Here is a 16,749-nt window from a genome sequence, read left to right on the forward strand (position 1 = left end):
TTGTGTTGCCAATCAGTTCCTTGAGAGATGACCATGATACAAATGAGCTGCATTTTATTTTTATTAATTAATTTATTTTTTATCTTTTTTAAAAATCCTTCCATGTAGACTTTGAGACATAAATTGGGGCCATCGTCACCACGTAGTCAGGTCCTATAAAAAAATAAGCAGCTTCCTTCCACTGCATTATGTCTATTTTGTATGCATTCTGACATTTTGGGACAAAATGGCACCTCCCATGTAATGAGAGGTTCACACACTCTGGTTGCGCATTATGTGAACACTGACTGTACCTGCATGTTGTGTGAACACTGACTGTACCTGTGATAGCCAGAATAAAGAATTAGTCATTGTAGTAAGTTAAAAGTATATACACATTATGGTGGTGGTGTTACTTTATATTGAATCATGAGGTCCCTGTTATTCATCTGCCAGTTCTTATGTTGCCAATCAGTTCCTTGAGAGATGACCATGATACAAATGAGCTGCATTTTGTTTTTGTTTATTTATTTTATTTTTTATCCTTTTGAAAATCCTTCCATGTAACCTTCCCACCCCCCCATCTGAACACCTTGTTCCTCCATGTAATATTAATCTTATTCTTCTCTCCATCTCCCTGTCATACACCCTGTGAATTGGTCATAGACTCTGCAGAATTTACTACACATATTCCATTTTCATATCCTTTTGTCTCTTGTCACAATCTGTATCCATATCATTTTCACTTACAGTACTCTGCATATACTTACATTCACTCTTAGGTTTCACTTTCAGATATATTGCAGTATTTACTCAGATTTTCATCATCCATAATTCATCTTATGGTAGCACTGCATCATCCATTAATAGCAGCACACATTTCATTCATGGCCTTCACTTCTCAGAGCCTTTTTCTTCTTTAATGTTTTTTCTGTTTTTCTTTTTTTGTGGTTACCAGGTGGCAGAATACTGGTATATGGGATGAACTAAATAAAGTCAAGATAGCAATGACTGAGCCCAGGAATGCAGAGGAGTTTGAAGAGACCATCTCCCTCTTCTACAACACCATCCGCAACACCCAGTAAGTGTTAAGGATATTCTTCTTTAATATACTGTCATAGTTTAAAGAACAGGTGGTTCTCACCAAAAGTCTGGGATGTGTTCCAAAATTTAAACTTCTTCCGTACATGTTGTGCTGTAAATTGGGGAAACTGGTAGTAGTAGTAGTAGTAGTAGAAGTAGAAGTAGCCGAAGGTTTATCTGAAGTGTAAACTCAGTGGACTGCGGGCTAAATTTGACCTCCTCTCTTAGGGGATTCAGGAGAGGAGTTGAGAAACATTCGCATGAGTGGATAGTAGAGCCACATGGTTATACTGATGCCATCCCTTTAAGGCGTCCCTCTCCAGAACCAGGAAACCAGTAAATCCACTTTATAGGACTCATAATGAAACTGTGAGGTTTCAGTATTAGGCAGTTACTGAGAAATTGAAGAGCAATGAAGTACATTAGAAAGGCAATATATGATGCGGAGTTGCTTTAATATAATTTACTTGTACTGCACATATGTTAAAACTTGGCCCACTGTAAATACTGTACATTGTATCCAACAGTATATATTCATTTAGTTTATTGTGTTTAGGGAGTACTTCAGGAAGGTGTTTGTAGATTGTAATACTCTAAATCAGGTGTTGTGAAGGAGCAAGTAGACATGGGATATGACTGTTGAGAATAAAAGTGTTCATTTATTTTGGATGGTGCACTAAGTAGTGTTATGGGTCTGTACAAAGAAGGATGTGTTGGACCCTTGATTGGTTAGTATTTACCTAATTGTATTTGCCTAATTTTAGTACAGTATACAGAATTTGAGCTATGCTTATGTTGCCTTTATCTTTAAGCACTTTTTATTAAGTTTAGATTTAAACATATTTTTGCTTAAGTTGCCTTTATCTTTAAGCACTTTTTATTCAGTTTAGATTTAAACACACACATTCTTGACACATACCACCTCCCCATTGGAATTATTCCAAGTGTATTTAGCTCTATTTTGGAAACTAAATTTCTTTACATCTTGTAGGCATCAACTCTTTCTCAGCATGAATTCATGACCTCTTGTTCTTCCGTCATCTCTCACAAAGAATGAGTTTCATTCTATCCATTTGTTCTGTTCCCCATGCTCCTTTAAATGTTGTGATCAAATCTCTTGTGTCCCTCCTTTCCCTTAGGGTAGATGAAATCAACTTTTCTAGTCTCTCCTCATAAAGATTGATTTTAGAATATGCCCCAGCAATATGGTAGCCACATGATTTTGAAGAAACATGTAAAAAACTTGGAAAAGGTACAGAGGATGGCAACTAGGATGCTGCCATCCATCCATCCATTCATCATCCAATCCTGTGTTGCTCCATTTCAAGTGTAGGAGCCTGGGGCTTGGCAAGTTAGTCCTGACATTTACAATGTGAGTGACCAGCCTCACTCATCCCTAAGTGGCATTACGTGAGCAATAAACCCCAACTACCCCTTGGATATAGACCTTCACCGGCTCAATCCGATTGGTGTGCCTTAATTACCCACTAAACCACCAAGTGCCAAAATTTCTTGGTATACAGGAAACCATTTGGCTTATCACTCAGTGTAGAGGATGCTGCCAAGTTTGAGATATTTGTCTTATGAAGAGAGACTGATGATGATGTTACCAACACTTTGGGAGAGAAGTGAGAGAGGAGATTTGATTATGATGTTTAATGGAGTTTGAAAACTTGAAAAGGATAGAGAAGGTCTGTTTGTTAATGATGATGGAAGGATGTGAAAAAATTTAGTTTCCTAAACAAATCTATAGGCAGTTAGAATAGTTTGAAAGAGGAGGAGGTGCAAGCAAAGAACAACCGTGCATCTAAAAGTAGATTGGATAATTTAAGATATGGAGACAGGGCAGCACAAGCTTCAAGCAAAGAACATCTGTGTGTTTAAAAGTAGATTCAATAATTTAAGATGAGGAGACGGGACAGCACAAGCTAAGCTCAAATGCTGTATACTACAGCTAGGTAAATATAGAAATGACAATGATTAGATGGATGTGTGGTGTGTCCTTGAATGCAAGGCTGGAGGGGCTAGGATTGTAAATGAAGAGTTGAGAGGAAGGATGGGATTTTAATGTATTGGTTTTGTAATGAGGAGGAATAGATTGTAATGGTTTGGGCATGTTGAGAGGATAGAGGATGACAGTTGGGTGCAGAAGGTGAGAAGTATGAACATCAAGGTAAGGTTGTGAGAGGCAGACCAAAACAGACCTGAGACGAGGCCATAGAGGGTGACTTCAGGAATAAGGAACCGAATAGGTAGGCTGCCACAGATCGAGCAGCATGGAGAGCCACCATTAGGTGACCAAAGCCAATGCATGCAAGCACGTTGGAGCCTTTATAAATAGTACAATACAATACAGTGCCTCACCAGAGTCAAAACAGGGTCCTTCCACCCAGTGAGGTGCAAGGAAATGGAGGAGGCATAGACCCTAAGACAGTCAACTGTTTATAGGAGATATGTTTGTGTAGTAGTCTCAGCATGGACTTTGACTTATTGGTAAATGTGGTTGAGTTCCATATGTGGTAGTGTTATGCAGAGCCAGATGCTGGACCTTGGCCTAAACATCACTTTCCTGGTAATATCTCCCATGATGATGGTAACCTATGTGGTAGTGTTATGCAGAGCCAGATGCTGGACCTTGGCCTAAACATCACTTTCCTGGTAATATCTCCCATGATGATGGTAACCATCCACCTTTTACCTTTTGATGAGCAAATTGGTGCTACATCTTGCCCAAGGGTGACCTGGGACTATGCATGGGCAGGCATCCACCTTCCCTGTGCTGGACTTGCGAAACAACCTCATCTCAGTGTGATGTACAGACTAATGAAGAGATATGAATACCAGTAGGTGAGGGAGTTTTAGTATGTGGGTGCTGAAGAAAGACAAGTTCAGCCTGCAGTTCTTTGGGTTCTTATTTCAGATGAACCTGAGGTTACAGCTGATACTACTAACATGACTCCTTCAGTCCACTGTTGTGCTTTACAGGTAGTCCAGCTATACAAGTGCTTAGTAGACAAGAGTCTGGTGATACAAATTTGCACAATTTAGACCCAGATTCAGTCACATGAGCTTCCGAGCTTCGTGACTCCAATGTTTTGAGTTAAATTAAGAGAAAAGAGGAAAATTTGCCTCGTATGGTGTGTTTTCACCCAAATTATACTGCATTCTTTACTGTTTATCGTTCTGGTTTACTACACTCATGTTTATTGAACAGTTTGTGAGTGGTCACTAGTTATACTCTGGAGTTTGTGGACATGGATGCAGTTCGAGTGGCATTTCTTTGGGAACTTTATGCTTCCATTGTGCAACATATACATTAGTATAGGTCATATATTAATGTTGATGTGTGTTTTGGATGTAATTGACCTATATTCTTGCTTAAAATTGCTTTACCTGGCATTGTAGGTGTAGTGGTGGTCAGTTAACCTAACTCCCTTTTTCCCATGGGTTATGTACATGGATGGGGTAATAAAAGAGGTACAAGGTAGGGTAGTGGATGTTGGAGTGGCCCTGGTGAGAGAGGATAGTGTTTGGAAACTCCCTGTACTGTTGTTTGCAGATGATACTGTGTTGTTGAGTGAAGACGAAGGAGAGCTGCAATGCTTGGTGGATGAGTTTGAGAGAGTGTGTAAGAAACGGAATCTAAAGGTGAATGTAGGGAAGAGTAAAGTGATGGTCTTTGAGAGAGGTGAAGTCAGTGAATGTACAGCGAGGTTGGATGGAATTGGAAAATGTGAGTACGTTTAAGTACTTGGGTAGTGTGATGAGTAAGGATGGAGGTGTGGAGGGTGAAGTGCTTGAAAGGGTACAGCAGGAAAGAAAGGTTGCTGGTTCTTTGAAAGCAGTGATAAGAAACAGGGAAGTGAGCATGGAAGTGAAAAAGTTACTACATGACGGTATTGTGATACCAACTCTAACGTATGGAAGTGAAGCTTTAACGTTGTTGGAAGGACACAAGTCAAGAGTGAGAGCAGTGGAAATGAGTTATTTAAGAGGAGCCTGTGGAATCACATGGAGAGACAGGCTGACGAATGAGGATATAAAGGAGCGTTGTGGTGTGGATGCGGATGTGATAGGAAGCGTTATGAGGAACACACTGAGGTGGTTTGGCCACGTGGAGAGGATGGAGGGTGAAAGACTGACGAAGAGAGTATGTGAGTGAGGTGGAGGAGGGAAGAGGGAGGGGGAGGCCGAGGATGAGATGGAGGGATGGGGTGGAGAGGTATATGAGAGAGGGGAGTGTGAGTTGGGAGCAGGGCAGTGAAATGGCGGGGGACAGAGCGACTTGGAGGCGATTTGTTTGTGGCCACCCCAAACGGGATTGAGGCGTCTGGCAATAGATAGATAGATAGATATGTACTTCTTTTGTAGGGGCATTCACTCAACAAGCAGTATCCATTAACATAACTACTCCTGACATCAGGACCCACCTGTGTTTTTTAGTCCCCCTACCTGTCAAACCGGTTGGGTATTATAGGTTTGCTTGGTTCCATCAGTACATCCGTCAGTCCGTCCGCAATTTTGTGTCCACTGTAACTTCCACATGCATGATCAGATTTTGATATAACTTCACACGGCTGTTCCCTATACCATGATGGTGTGTCTCATGCAACCGTCAGCCATCTACTCCCAAGGTCAAGGTCACACTTGAGGGTGAAATAAGGTTGAGTACTGTCATACTGAGCAACCATACCTACATTTGTGTCCACTCTTTAACTTTCATATGCATGACTGATATAGATATAACTTCACACAGTTGTTCCCCATACCATGATGGTGTGTTGCATGCAACAACCAGCCCTCTACTCCCAAGGTCAAGGTCATTACATACTCATATTGTGTATACAATACATACATATTGCTGTCATACCCTTACTGTACACACAGTACATATGTACTGTATGGTTATCATCTGGAAGGGGACTTGGTATTGCATGGCAATACCTGATTCAATTGTCTAGGCTTATTTTTCCATACAGTACCAGCAGATTACCAGTTCATATCATACTTATTCTTCAAGTGAATTTTTGTTGTCAGGTGTATAGTATATGACATCTGCCGGCAGGGAATTCCATCTCACATTTGTGACTCCATTGAAATAATTTTGCTGTACTGTCATGAAGTTCCCCACAGGAAGCTTTATATTGTATGGGTCTTCAGATATTTTATATCATCTGCATAAACAGTATAGTATATTTAAATAACTGTTTGTTTCAGTGTTGTCCATGATACTGCTCTGTATACTATGAATATAACTTGAACTAATAGTGGTCTGTCTGAAACTCCTTGCTATGTATAAAGTAATTTCTTCTGGATACAAAGCTCATTTTTATTTTTATTTAAAAACCTTCCATGTGTTTTAGTAGAGTTTCTGCTGTTCATTGATACCCCAGGTTCCAGACTAGCCTTTGATGTTATTGTAGCTTAAAAGAATGATGTCTAATCCATTTTGTATGCATCATGATGTAGGTTTGTTATTGATGCTTCTCTTTTTTTATGGTCTTATACTACCTAAAGCATCACAAACTGAATGTTCTCTGGACAGGATGGAGAGTGAGAATAATGTTACTGGCGCATTTTTCATGGCTGTATGTCGTGGCAAGGTCAGCGAAGGGCTGGACTTCACTGATGATAATGCTCGGGCTGTTATTGCTGTAAGTTAGCTCTTGCACTTGGGAGAGATAATGATAGCTCCACAACATTCACTAATTTTCCATGTTATAGATCATTTTCAAGTTTATTTTGATGATTGACGTATTAACATAACCAAATACTCTGCAAAGGGCAAGAAACCCAGAATGCTCTGGTGTTTGGACACAGCTCCAGACCTTCCCTCACCTCCATCTCCATGCCCTACCACCACTCTACCACCACTTCTTGATTGAGAAGCAATTCTTTGTTTTCCCTCGTGGTTAAAAACAGCTTAATCTCAGGACATACTGTGAAACCCATATTTCTGTAAGTACATATGAAAACATTTTGGTTGCACAGTAAAATGGTAAAAGCATGTCACACCCCCCAAAAACAAAATACAACTTAAGATAATCATAGTACTGTATTCTTATTAAGAACCAAGGTTGTATGGAGTTACATACATACATATATACATCATCTGATCATGTGTGTCCCCATGAGTAGCATAGGAGCTTGGGGCTAAGCAAGTTGGTCCTGACATTTAAGATGACTGACCAGCCTCACTCATCCCTGAATGGCATTATTATGTGAGCAATAAACCCCAACCATCTCTTGGATATAAACCGACAGGCACAATCTGGTTGGGGTGCTGTAATTACACACCAAACCAGTAGGCACCATAATTTGGTTATGTGGTTACCACCCAGCATAATAAATGGTATCGTGGTCTACAGGAAACCATTTGGCTTGTCACTTAGTGTAGAGTCACCCGTAGACAGAAGAAAGAGGAAAGAATGAAGGAAAGAAGAGCATAAGAGGAATGAAAGAAAGAAGGAAAGAAGAGCATAAGAGGAATGAAAGAAAGAAGGAAGGAAGAGAGGAAAGGGCAACCACCCGAGTGCAGTACTACATCAAGTGAGTGGATGGTGAGCACAGCTCTGGACATTAATGTAGGGGGATAGAATTTATCTTAGGACTATAATAATAATGATAATAATAATAGAAAAAAAGGCTTGATTTTTTTTTTTTTTATTGTTGTCCTAAAGATGGCCTCTCTTTGATAACATTAATCTGTACAGAACTCCAAATGAGAGAGAATGTTAATAGAAATACTGCAACACCATTTTCTTTTTCTTTTTATGATGCTTTTGTCTTGTTATTTTGCGGTTAGAATATTGTCATATGTATTTTGGCAATGTAGGTGCTGCAGCGCATCATGAGCATCACAAGCCGTTTCATACCATGGAGTAAAACAGTGAACTACATCTCAGGCAAGGGAGGTGTTGGTAGCTGGGGGAAGTGGGAGGGAGGAAGAGGGGAGTTTGGAACAAAGTCTGAATGCCGGAACCATTCTAGGTTCCCTGATTCTAGCATCAACAAGGACTGGATACTTTCAATGGATTGTTGCTATCTTGATTATAGATTACCTGCAATATATATACTGTATATATATTTTTTTTCAGGTAGGAATTCCATATCCAAATTTCAAAGATATTCAAGTTGACCTGAAAAAACAGTACAACAACACTCACTTCAAGTCACGCGGCCTCCTTTCTGGGAGTGAGTGGTATGAAGTCCAGGGATACCGGTGAGTAGCCCTGTTGGTGTTTAAACACTTGGGACATCTCTTGCAGCAGTACACTAAAACAAGTTATAATCAAATACTTCACCTTAAAAAAAATAACTGAGTAGTCTAATGCTGAGCAGGTATGTCTGGTAATGTATCTGCAGTAATGTACAGTATGTGTTTTACCTTCTTCATGTATCAACAGTCTCCATCTTCATCTTCGCCATCTGTAACGTTTGGTGAATGGCAGTTTTCCTCTAGTGGTTCACAGTAATTTGTCTGTGTTCCTGAATGGCATTTTCTTATTTCATGTGGTCTGGGAATATTTGTAAGAGTGTTTCTCATCACATCAGTATTCTTGCAAACCAGCATAAATCATTTTCCACCACTTCTGGATAAAAGAAAAAGAATAGTGTAATCAGTAGTCGCTTTGTCTTTGTCAGGATTGCTACATTTTTCCAGGTCCTGTTTAGCTTAAGCAGTATCTGTAAATAATTATTTCAAACACATCGTTGCTTTATGATGAAATTGGATAGATTTCAACAATCAGTAGCTGAGAGCTGGCGACTCAAGTAAAGAGGGTGGTGCTTCATTTCACATGCGAAATAAAACAAGGTATAGTTACATTTTTCATTTAGACAAGAACATTTTATTATTTCATTTTCTTCAGCTTCTGTTTGCCTTTCTTCTTGTTACAGTCAGTTATACTTCAGCATATGATCTGTAGTTTATGCACACAAATATGGTATTGGACTTCAGTGTTTTCCATCAACATCCCAGTCTGATTCTTTAATGTTTATTGAAAATATTCTCAGCCAACAACTCTGTTTGTATAAATTAGCCCCATTAGAGCAAGCCATCCCAAAGCTGACACATTACACTATAAGGGTTTATATTGATTGTTTCTATCATCCTTACTGTGTTGCACCGCCGGATTAAAGGGGGGGCCCAAGGGGCCCGGGCCCTGGGCCACCCACCAAGAGGGGGCCTCCCACCAGAGCAACTTTTGTTCATTTCATTTCGTGTTTATGCATTACATATTACAGCATTGGATGAATAGTCCCCGTTCAGTATTTCCTAACTAAAAGTGTCCTATTTATATTTTAGGATTTAGGTTACCAGTCTATGGTGTATGCCATTGGGGGAGTTGGAAAGGGGGCCTCCCTTCCAAGCGGGCCCCAGGCCTCCCACATGCTTAATCCAGCCGTGCTGTGTTGGTTTCTTAAAACTTGAACAGCATTGTCTAGCAGTTGGGATAATGTGATAAGAAGAGATGTGCTATTGGAGGTGCTAATCTTGTTATATTCACCCAGGGCAGTTAACCAAGCACTGGGTCGGTGCATCCGCCATCGCTTTGACTGGGGAGCGCTGATCTTGGTAGACGAGCGATATCAACGAGGCAGTCTGGGAGGTGGGCCACAGCAGAACAGGTACACACGTGGCCTCTCTAAGTGGGTGAGGAACAATATCGTCCACTACCATAGCTTCTCATCCGCATTGGCCAGCCTCACTCAATTTGCAGAAATCATGACCCTAAATCCACCTGTCAAACCAGGAAAGTATGTGATCCATTTTCTTTCATTGTGTTGGTATTTTATATACTGTACTATGTTTATTTACAGTATATGGCACACCCTCGTTTTACATTAAGGATGCTTTTGAGAAAATTCATTGCATAACAATTTTTTGTGTATCAAGCCTTTTATAACATGGGTTCATAGGGGATACATTTTAGGCCAATAATCACCCACCCAACAAAATTTAAAAACAAGTTTCCAGCTTCACAGTGCTTCAGTTGCTACTTACCATAAAAATAAGTCTACAGAGAAGTTTCCGAATCATCTAAACTGGTAGTTATATCACTTGACTACACTGCACTTGCAGCTTGAACTCCAACACCACACTATGGTTCCATCAGTGACACTAACACCCCCCCCCAGTAGTGACAAGTGCAAAAGCCATCGTGGATCGAATAAATGTCTGTACTCTTGCATAAGGGCAATTATATAAGCAAAAATAATGTTCATATATCAATAATTGAGGCTTTGTACAGGATCATAATTGTCATATAAAAAGAAAATTTATTGTATATTGAAAAAAAAAAAAAAATCAATATACTGTTGCATCCACCCACCTTGGTGTGTTTTGTGCGATTCTTAGCTACCTCAGCAAATTCCTTGGAAACCTGATTTTGATGGTAGCTACCTCAGCAGATTCCTTGGAAACCTAATTTTGATGGTAGCTAACCCATCAGATTCCTTAGAAACCTGATTTTAATGGTAGCTACCTCAACAGATTCCTTGGAAACCTGATTTTGATGGTAGCTACCTCAGCAGATTCCTTGAAACCTGATTTTGATGGTAGCTACCTCAGCAGATTCCTTGAAACCTGATTTTGATGGTAGCTACCTCAGCAAATTCCTTGGAAGCCTGATTTTGATGTTTACTTTCTTTAGGCTGCACTTTTTTTGCCTTGCTCTGTTATGTTGAATCACCACTCAATTTAGCCTAGTAACGAGCTTGACTCATTTAAATAGATTTACTTAGGTATGCCCTAAGCAGAACAAAGTGCTAGAACGTCTGCGCTCTCCCACTGTTGTTTTGTGTGTGTGTGTGTATGTGTATTTACAGTACAGTACCTAATAGTATAATGCAGGATTTGAGCTAAGCTCATGTTGTCCCATCTCTTATCTAGTCTAGATGTAAACACATGGATGCTTTCTGCTCTCACCAACTTTCTCTCTAAATTATTCCAAGTGTCTATAGTTCTGTTTGGAAAACTAAATGCTTTACATCGCTAACCCATCGACTGCTCATCAGCTTGAATTCATGTCCTCATCTTCTTCCATCATCTTTCACAAAAAGGTCCTCTCTGTCCACACATTATATTATTCTTCTGTCTATCTATCTATCTATTGCCAGACGCCTCAATCCCGTTCGGGGTGGCCACAAACAAATTGCCTCCACGTCACCCTGTCCCCCGCCATTTCACTGCCCTGCTCCCAACTCATGCCCCCCTCTCTCATATACCTCTCCACCCCATCCCTCCATCTCATCCTCGGCCTCCCCCTCCCTCTTCCCCCCTCCACCCCACTCACATACACTCTCATATTCAGTCTTTCACCCTCCATCCTCTTCACATGGCCAAACCACCTCAGTGTATTCCTCCTAACGCTTCCTATCACATCAACATCCACACCACAGTGCTTCTTTATATCCTCATTTGTCAGCCTGTCTCTCCATGTGACTTCACAGGCTCCTCTTAAATAACTCATTTCCACTGCTCTCACTCTTGACTTGTGTCCTTCCAGCAGCGTTAAAGCTTCACTTCCATACGTTAGAGTTGGTATCACAATACTGTCATGTAGTAACTTTTTCGCTTCCATGCTCACTTCCCTGCTTCGTATCACTGCTTTCAAAGAACCAGCAACCTTTTCTCCCTGCTGTACCCTTTCAAGCACTTCACCCTCCAAACCTCCAACCTTACTCATCACACTACCCAAGTGCTTAAACGTACTCACATTTTCCAATTCCTCACCATCCAACTTCGCTGTACATTCACTGACTTCACCTCTCTCAAAGACCATCACTTTACTCTTCCCTACATTCACCTTTAGATTCCGTTTCTTACACACTCTCTCAAACTCATCCACCAAGCCTTGCAGCTCTCCTTCATCTTCACTCAACAATACAGTATCATCTGCAAACAAGAGTACAGGGAGTTTCCAAACACTACCCTCTCTCACCAGGGCCACTCCAACATCCACTACCCTACCTTGTACCTATTTTATTACCCCATCCATGTACAGATTGAACAACCATGGAGACATGACACATCCCTGTTTCAACCCAACCTTCCAAGAGAAAAATTCACTCGGTTCACCATCCACAAGCACTCCAGCCGTAGAACCATCATACATACTCTTCACAGCATTCAACAACTTCCCATCTACTCCATATATTCTTAATACTTTCCGCAATCCTTGTCTATTCACCCTGTCATATGCTTTCTTCAAATCCATGAAAGCCGCATACAACTTCTATTCCTTCTCTAGAAACTTTTCCACTAAAGATCTAAGAATGAATATCTGATCTACACAACCTCTTCCCTTCCTAAAGCCTCCCTGTTCTTCTCCAACTAATTCCTCTGTTCTTTCTCTAACTCTGTCAATAAGTATCCTACCATACACTTTTCCTATTATACTAAGAAGACAAATGCCCCTATGATTACCACACACTTCTTTTTCCCCTTTTCCTTTGTACAAGGGAATAATTATACCTGACTTCCAATCCTCTGGGACTCTACCTTCCTCCCAGGCCAGTCTGCACATTTTCCACATCCATTCTACTACTATCTCTCCCCCATGCATCAGCATTTCACCACACACTCCATCAATTCCGGAGGCTTTCCCCAATTTAACTTTCTTCATTGCTTCCACAACTTCTACTGATTTCTTCCTGTCTTCTCACCTCCCTCCTTCTCCCAGCCATTCCCCAGCCACTTATACTCGCATTACTTCCATCCTCTATGTTCAACAATTCCTTAAAGTGTTCTCTCCATCTGCTCACTTTTTCTCCCTTCTCCACTAGTAATCTACCATTTTTATCTTTCACTCCCCTGCTAACTTCACTTCCACCCTGTCTTACTCTCGTCACCTCTTTCCAGAGCATTTTCTTAACAGTCCCTCCACTTTACACTCAAGTTCCTTCCAAATTCCTCATCCGCTCTCTTCTTACTCTTTCTTACTAATCTTTTCACCTCTCTCTTTCTTTCTACATATAACTCTCTCTTCTGCCTCTCAACTTCTTCCACGCCCCTATTTCTCATCCATTCATTGTATGCTTTCTTCTTTTGTGCCACAGCCTGTCTCACCTCTTCATTCCACCACGCTGTTCCTTGCACACCCCTCCGTCTTCTCTTCATCCCACACACCACATAACATGCTGCACATACTTCTTCTGTGAATATCCTGCACACACCTTCCATGTCCCCCATCTGCTCCAATTCATATTTGCCCAATCGTTCCTCCACTTCTCTCTTATACTCTGTCTCTTCTTACTCCTTTAAATATTGCAATCAAATATTCCCTCACTTCTCTCTCAGGGTTGACAATTTCAGCTTTTCTAATATCTCCTTACAAGGCAACTCCCTCAAACTTGGTGTCAATTTTTTAGCTATCCTTTGTATTCTTTCTAGTTTACTTAAACGCTTTTTCAAGTGTGGTGACCATATCACTGCTGCATATTCCAGACTCGGTCTTATCAAGGTCACTATTAACTCTCTCAGCATGTCTTCATCCATATAATTAAATACCATGCAAGTTCTTCCAGTAATCCTATTTATATGTTTCTCTGGTGATAGGTTATCCTGTATGGTCACACCAAGGTCCTTTTCTTCATTTGCCTTCATTATTATTTCATCTCCCATCTTGTACACATATGTTGGTTTCTTATCACTGACGACCGTTTCCAGTACATGATATTTATCCATCCATCCATTATCCAATCCTACGTTGCCCCATGAGGAGCATCAAAGCCCGGTGCTAGGCAAGTTGGTCCTGACATTTAAGATGAGATTGACCAGCCTCACTCATCCCTGAGTGGCATTACGTGAGCAATAAACCCCAACCACCCTGTGGATATAAACCTTCACCGGCTCAGTCCGACTGGAGCTCCGTAATTACCCACTAAACCACCAGGCACCAAAACTCGGCTATATGAATGCCACCCAGTGTAGTAAATGGTTTCATGGTGTACAGGAAACCATTTGGCTTGCCACTCAGTGTAGAGTCACCCACAGGCTGAAGGAAGAGGAAAGAATGAAGGAAAGAAAGACAGAAGAAGGAGTGTAAAGTCACCTGTAGGCAGAAGGACGAGGAAAGAATGAAGGAAAGAACAGAATAGGATGAACGAAAAAAGGATGGAGGAGAGGAAAGGGCAGACTCCCAAATGCAGCACTATATTGAGTAAGTGGATGGTGAGCGCCCCCACCTACCACATCATGATCTTTATTAGTATTAAATTCCATTTTCCATGTTTGATGCACTTGTAGAGTTTATTTAGATCTTTGTGCAATTCCTTTCAACAATTTATGCCTTTAATATGGTTCATAATTTTTGCATCATCAGCAAATAAACTCACATGAGTATTTAACCCATCATGCATGTCATTTATATATATCAAGAACATGATTGGGGCCATGGTGGTAGGTAGGGACGTTCACCATCCACTCATTCAATGTAATGCTGCTGTCGGATGTCTGCCCTTTCCTGTCCTCCAACTCTTCTTTCCTTCAATCCTCTTATGTCTTCCTTTCCTTCATTCTTTCCTTTTCCTTCTGCCTACGGGTAACTTTACACTCCCTCTTCTGTCTTTGTTTCCTTCATTCTTCCCTCTTCCTTCTGCCTGTGGGTAACTCTACACTGAGTGACAAGCCAAATTATTTCCTGTACACCGGGAAACCATTTATATGCTGGGTGATAACCATATAACCAAATTTTGGCGCCTGGTGGTTTAGTGGGTAATTATTGCACTCCAGTCGGATTGAGCCGGTGAAGGTTTATATCCAAGGGGTGGTTGGGGTTGATTGCTTCTGTAATGCCACTCAGGGATGAGTGAGGCTGGTCACTCTCATCTTAAATGTCGGGACCAACTGCCTAGCCCCGGGCTCTTACGCTCCTCATGGTGCAATGTAGGATTGGATGATGGATGAAAACCGAATTGTCTTTCTTGTATCACATCGTGTTTTTCCAGGTGATTTGGTGATTTACCCTAATTCCTCGTATCAGTTTTTCTAAAATCTTGCTTACGATGCTGGTCAGTGATACTGGTCAGTAGTTAAGTGGATTTTGTCTGTTTCCTTTCTCGAAAAGGGGCACAATGCTTTCTTTCTTTTGTATCAGGTAGTTTATGTTGTCGTAGGGATGCACTGAATATTAAATGTAATGTGCTACTTACCTCTTTTGCACATTCATGTAATACGCAACACGAAATCTCGTCAGGGCCATTAGATTTTCCTTTGTCCAATTTCTTCACCTCTTCCTGGACATCTTGTTTTGATGTACGTTTATTTGTTAATGTGTGTGGGCATGCTTGTTCATTTTCATCTCTCATAAATCTGCTTTCTTTAGTAAAAACTGATTGGAAAATTTTGTTTAGTACTTCACAAATATCTTCCTCATTGATATAGGTTTTCCTCTCATCCTTGATGGACTGTATTTTATTTTTGACTTTTGTTTTGCTTTGTATGTAGCTGTAAAACAACTTTGGCTGATCTGTACTTTTGTTTATAATGTCTTCCTCAGCTTGTCCTGGAGCTTATCTCCTTATCCTTATATAATCATTTCTTTCCTGTTTGTAGTTATTATATGCTCCCTCACTTTTGTTGTCTGTGTCTGATCCACAGTAGATCTCTCTTTTGCATTTTTACAATCATTATTAAACCAATTCATTATCCTTATTTCCATTTGTTTGTGCTGTGGGACATAATTCTGGACTCCTGTTATGTAAAATTCATAGAATATAATATTTATATATGACATTTATATCTTGTCCTCTTAGCTCCTTTTCCCGGTCTGTATCCTTCAAGTACTTCTTTAGGTCATGATAGTTGCCTTTTTTTGTAGTGTAGCTTCCTTTTGTAATTTTCATTATCACTATGTAATATGCTGTCATGAAGTTGTAATCTAATACTGCATGGTTGCTTTTGCCAAATGGGGGATGATACTGTAGATTGTATCGTCAGTTTCATTTTCTTTTCTAGTAACTATGAGATCTGATAATGAGGGGTCTTCTGGTCCTCTTTTTTCTGGTGTTCTCCTTACATGTTGTGTTAGGAGAAACTTCTGTATAAGAGCCAGGAGCTTTTGATCCCAACAACTTTCATCTAGAGTATTCCAGTGTATATTTGTGTTAAAATCTCCTCGTAGTATAATTCTTTCAGGTTTTTCTTCCATTCTGTATAGTAGGGTTCTTAAACTCAGAATTGTCTTTTCTGCCAGGTTTTCATATTCACTTCTATCCCATATGTTGTCTTGGGTGACATATATAAATTTACCGCAATTATTTTCCCCTGAGATATACTAATCTCTACTTCAATTAATTCTGTGTGTGAGGGTATGTCTATTTCTATCTCTTTTACCTGGAGTCTTTTCTCTTTTAATATCATAACTCCTCCTCCTTTTTCCATACTTCTGTCTCATCGCCAAATAATTTACTCATCCAAATCTAAGGAGTCGTTTGATATCCTTGGGGATAATATTGTTTCTGTTGGACAGGTAATGTGAGACTGATTTTCAATGATATAGTCTTTTATCTCTAATAATTTGGATACCATTCCATCTGCATGTGAGTACATCAGCTTTAGGCATATTGTTCACATATTTGACATTGGTTGAGTCTACTATCTTTCTTGTACATTTAGTCCCTGCTGTTTATGTCCCATTTTCTTAGTTGCAATCCTAGTACTTTGTAAAAATAATTTACTTT

General features: G+C 40.2%; 1 protein-coding gene across 1 annotated transcript in view; it reads left to right on the top strand.

Annotated features, from left to right (window-relative positions):
* LOC145408810 (Fanconi anemia group J protein homolog) overlaps positions 1-16,749 on the top strand; it is a 459,949-nt gene that overhangs the window by 419,427 nt on the left and 23,773 nt on the right. The window contains exons 15-18 of the mRNA XM_080279456.1: positions 938-1,060; positions 6,608-6,716; positions 8,160-8,284; positions 9,577-9,822. Of these exons, the coding sequence (XP_080135582.1) occupies positions 938-1,060; positions 6,608-6,716; positions 8,160-8,284; positions 9,577-9,822 (603 nt within the window). The remainder of the gene's footprint in view (positions 1-937; positions 1,061-6,607; positions 6,717-8,159; positions 8,285-9,576; positions 9,823-16,749) is intronic.

The sequence above is a fragment of the Coenobita brevimanus genome, chromosome 78, assembly GCF_032717465.1.
Source record: "Coenobita brevimanus isolate Jiangsu-jjx chromosome 78, ASM3271746v2, whole genome shotgun sequence".
NCBI classification, from domain to species: Eukaryota; Metazoa; Arthropoda; class Malacostraca; order Decapoda; family Coenobitidae; genus Coenobita; species Coenobita brevimanus.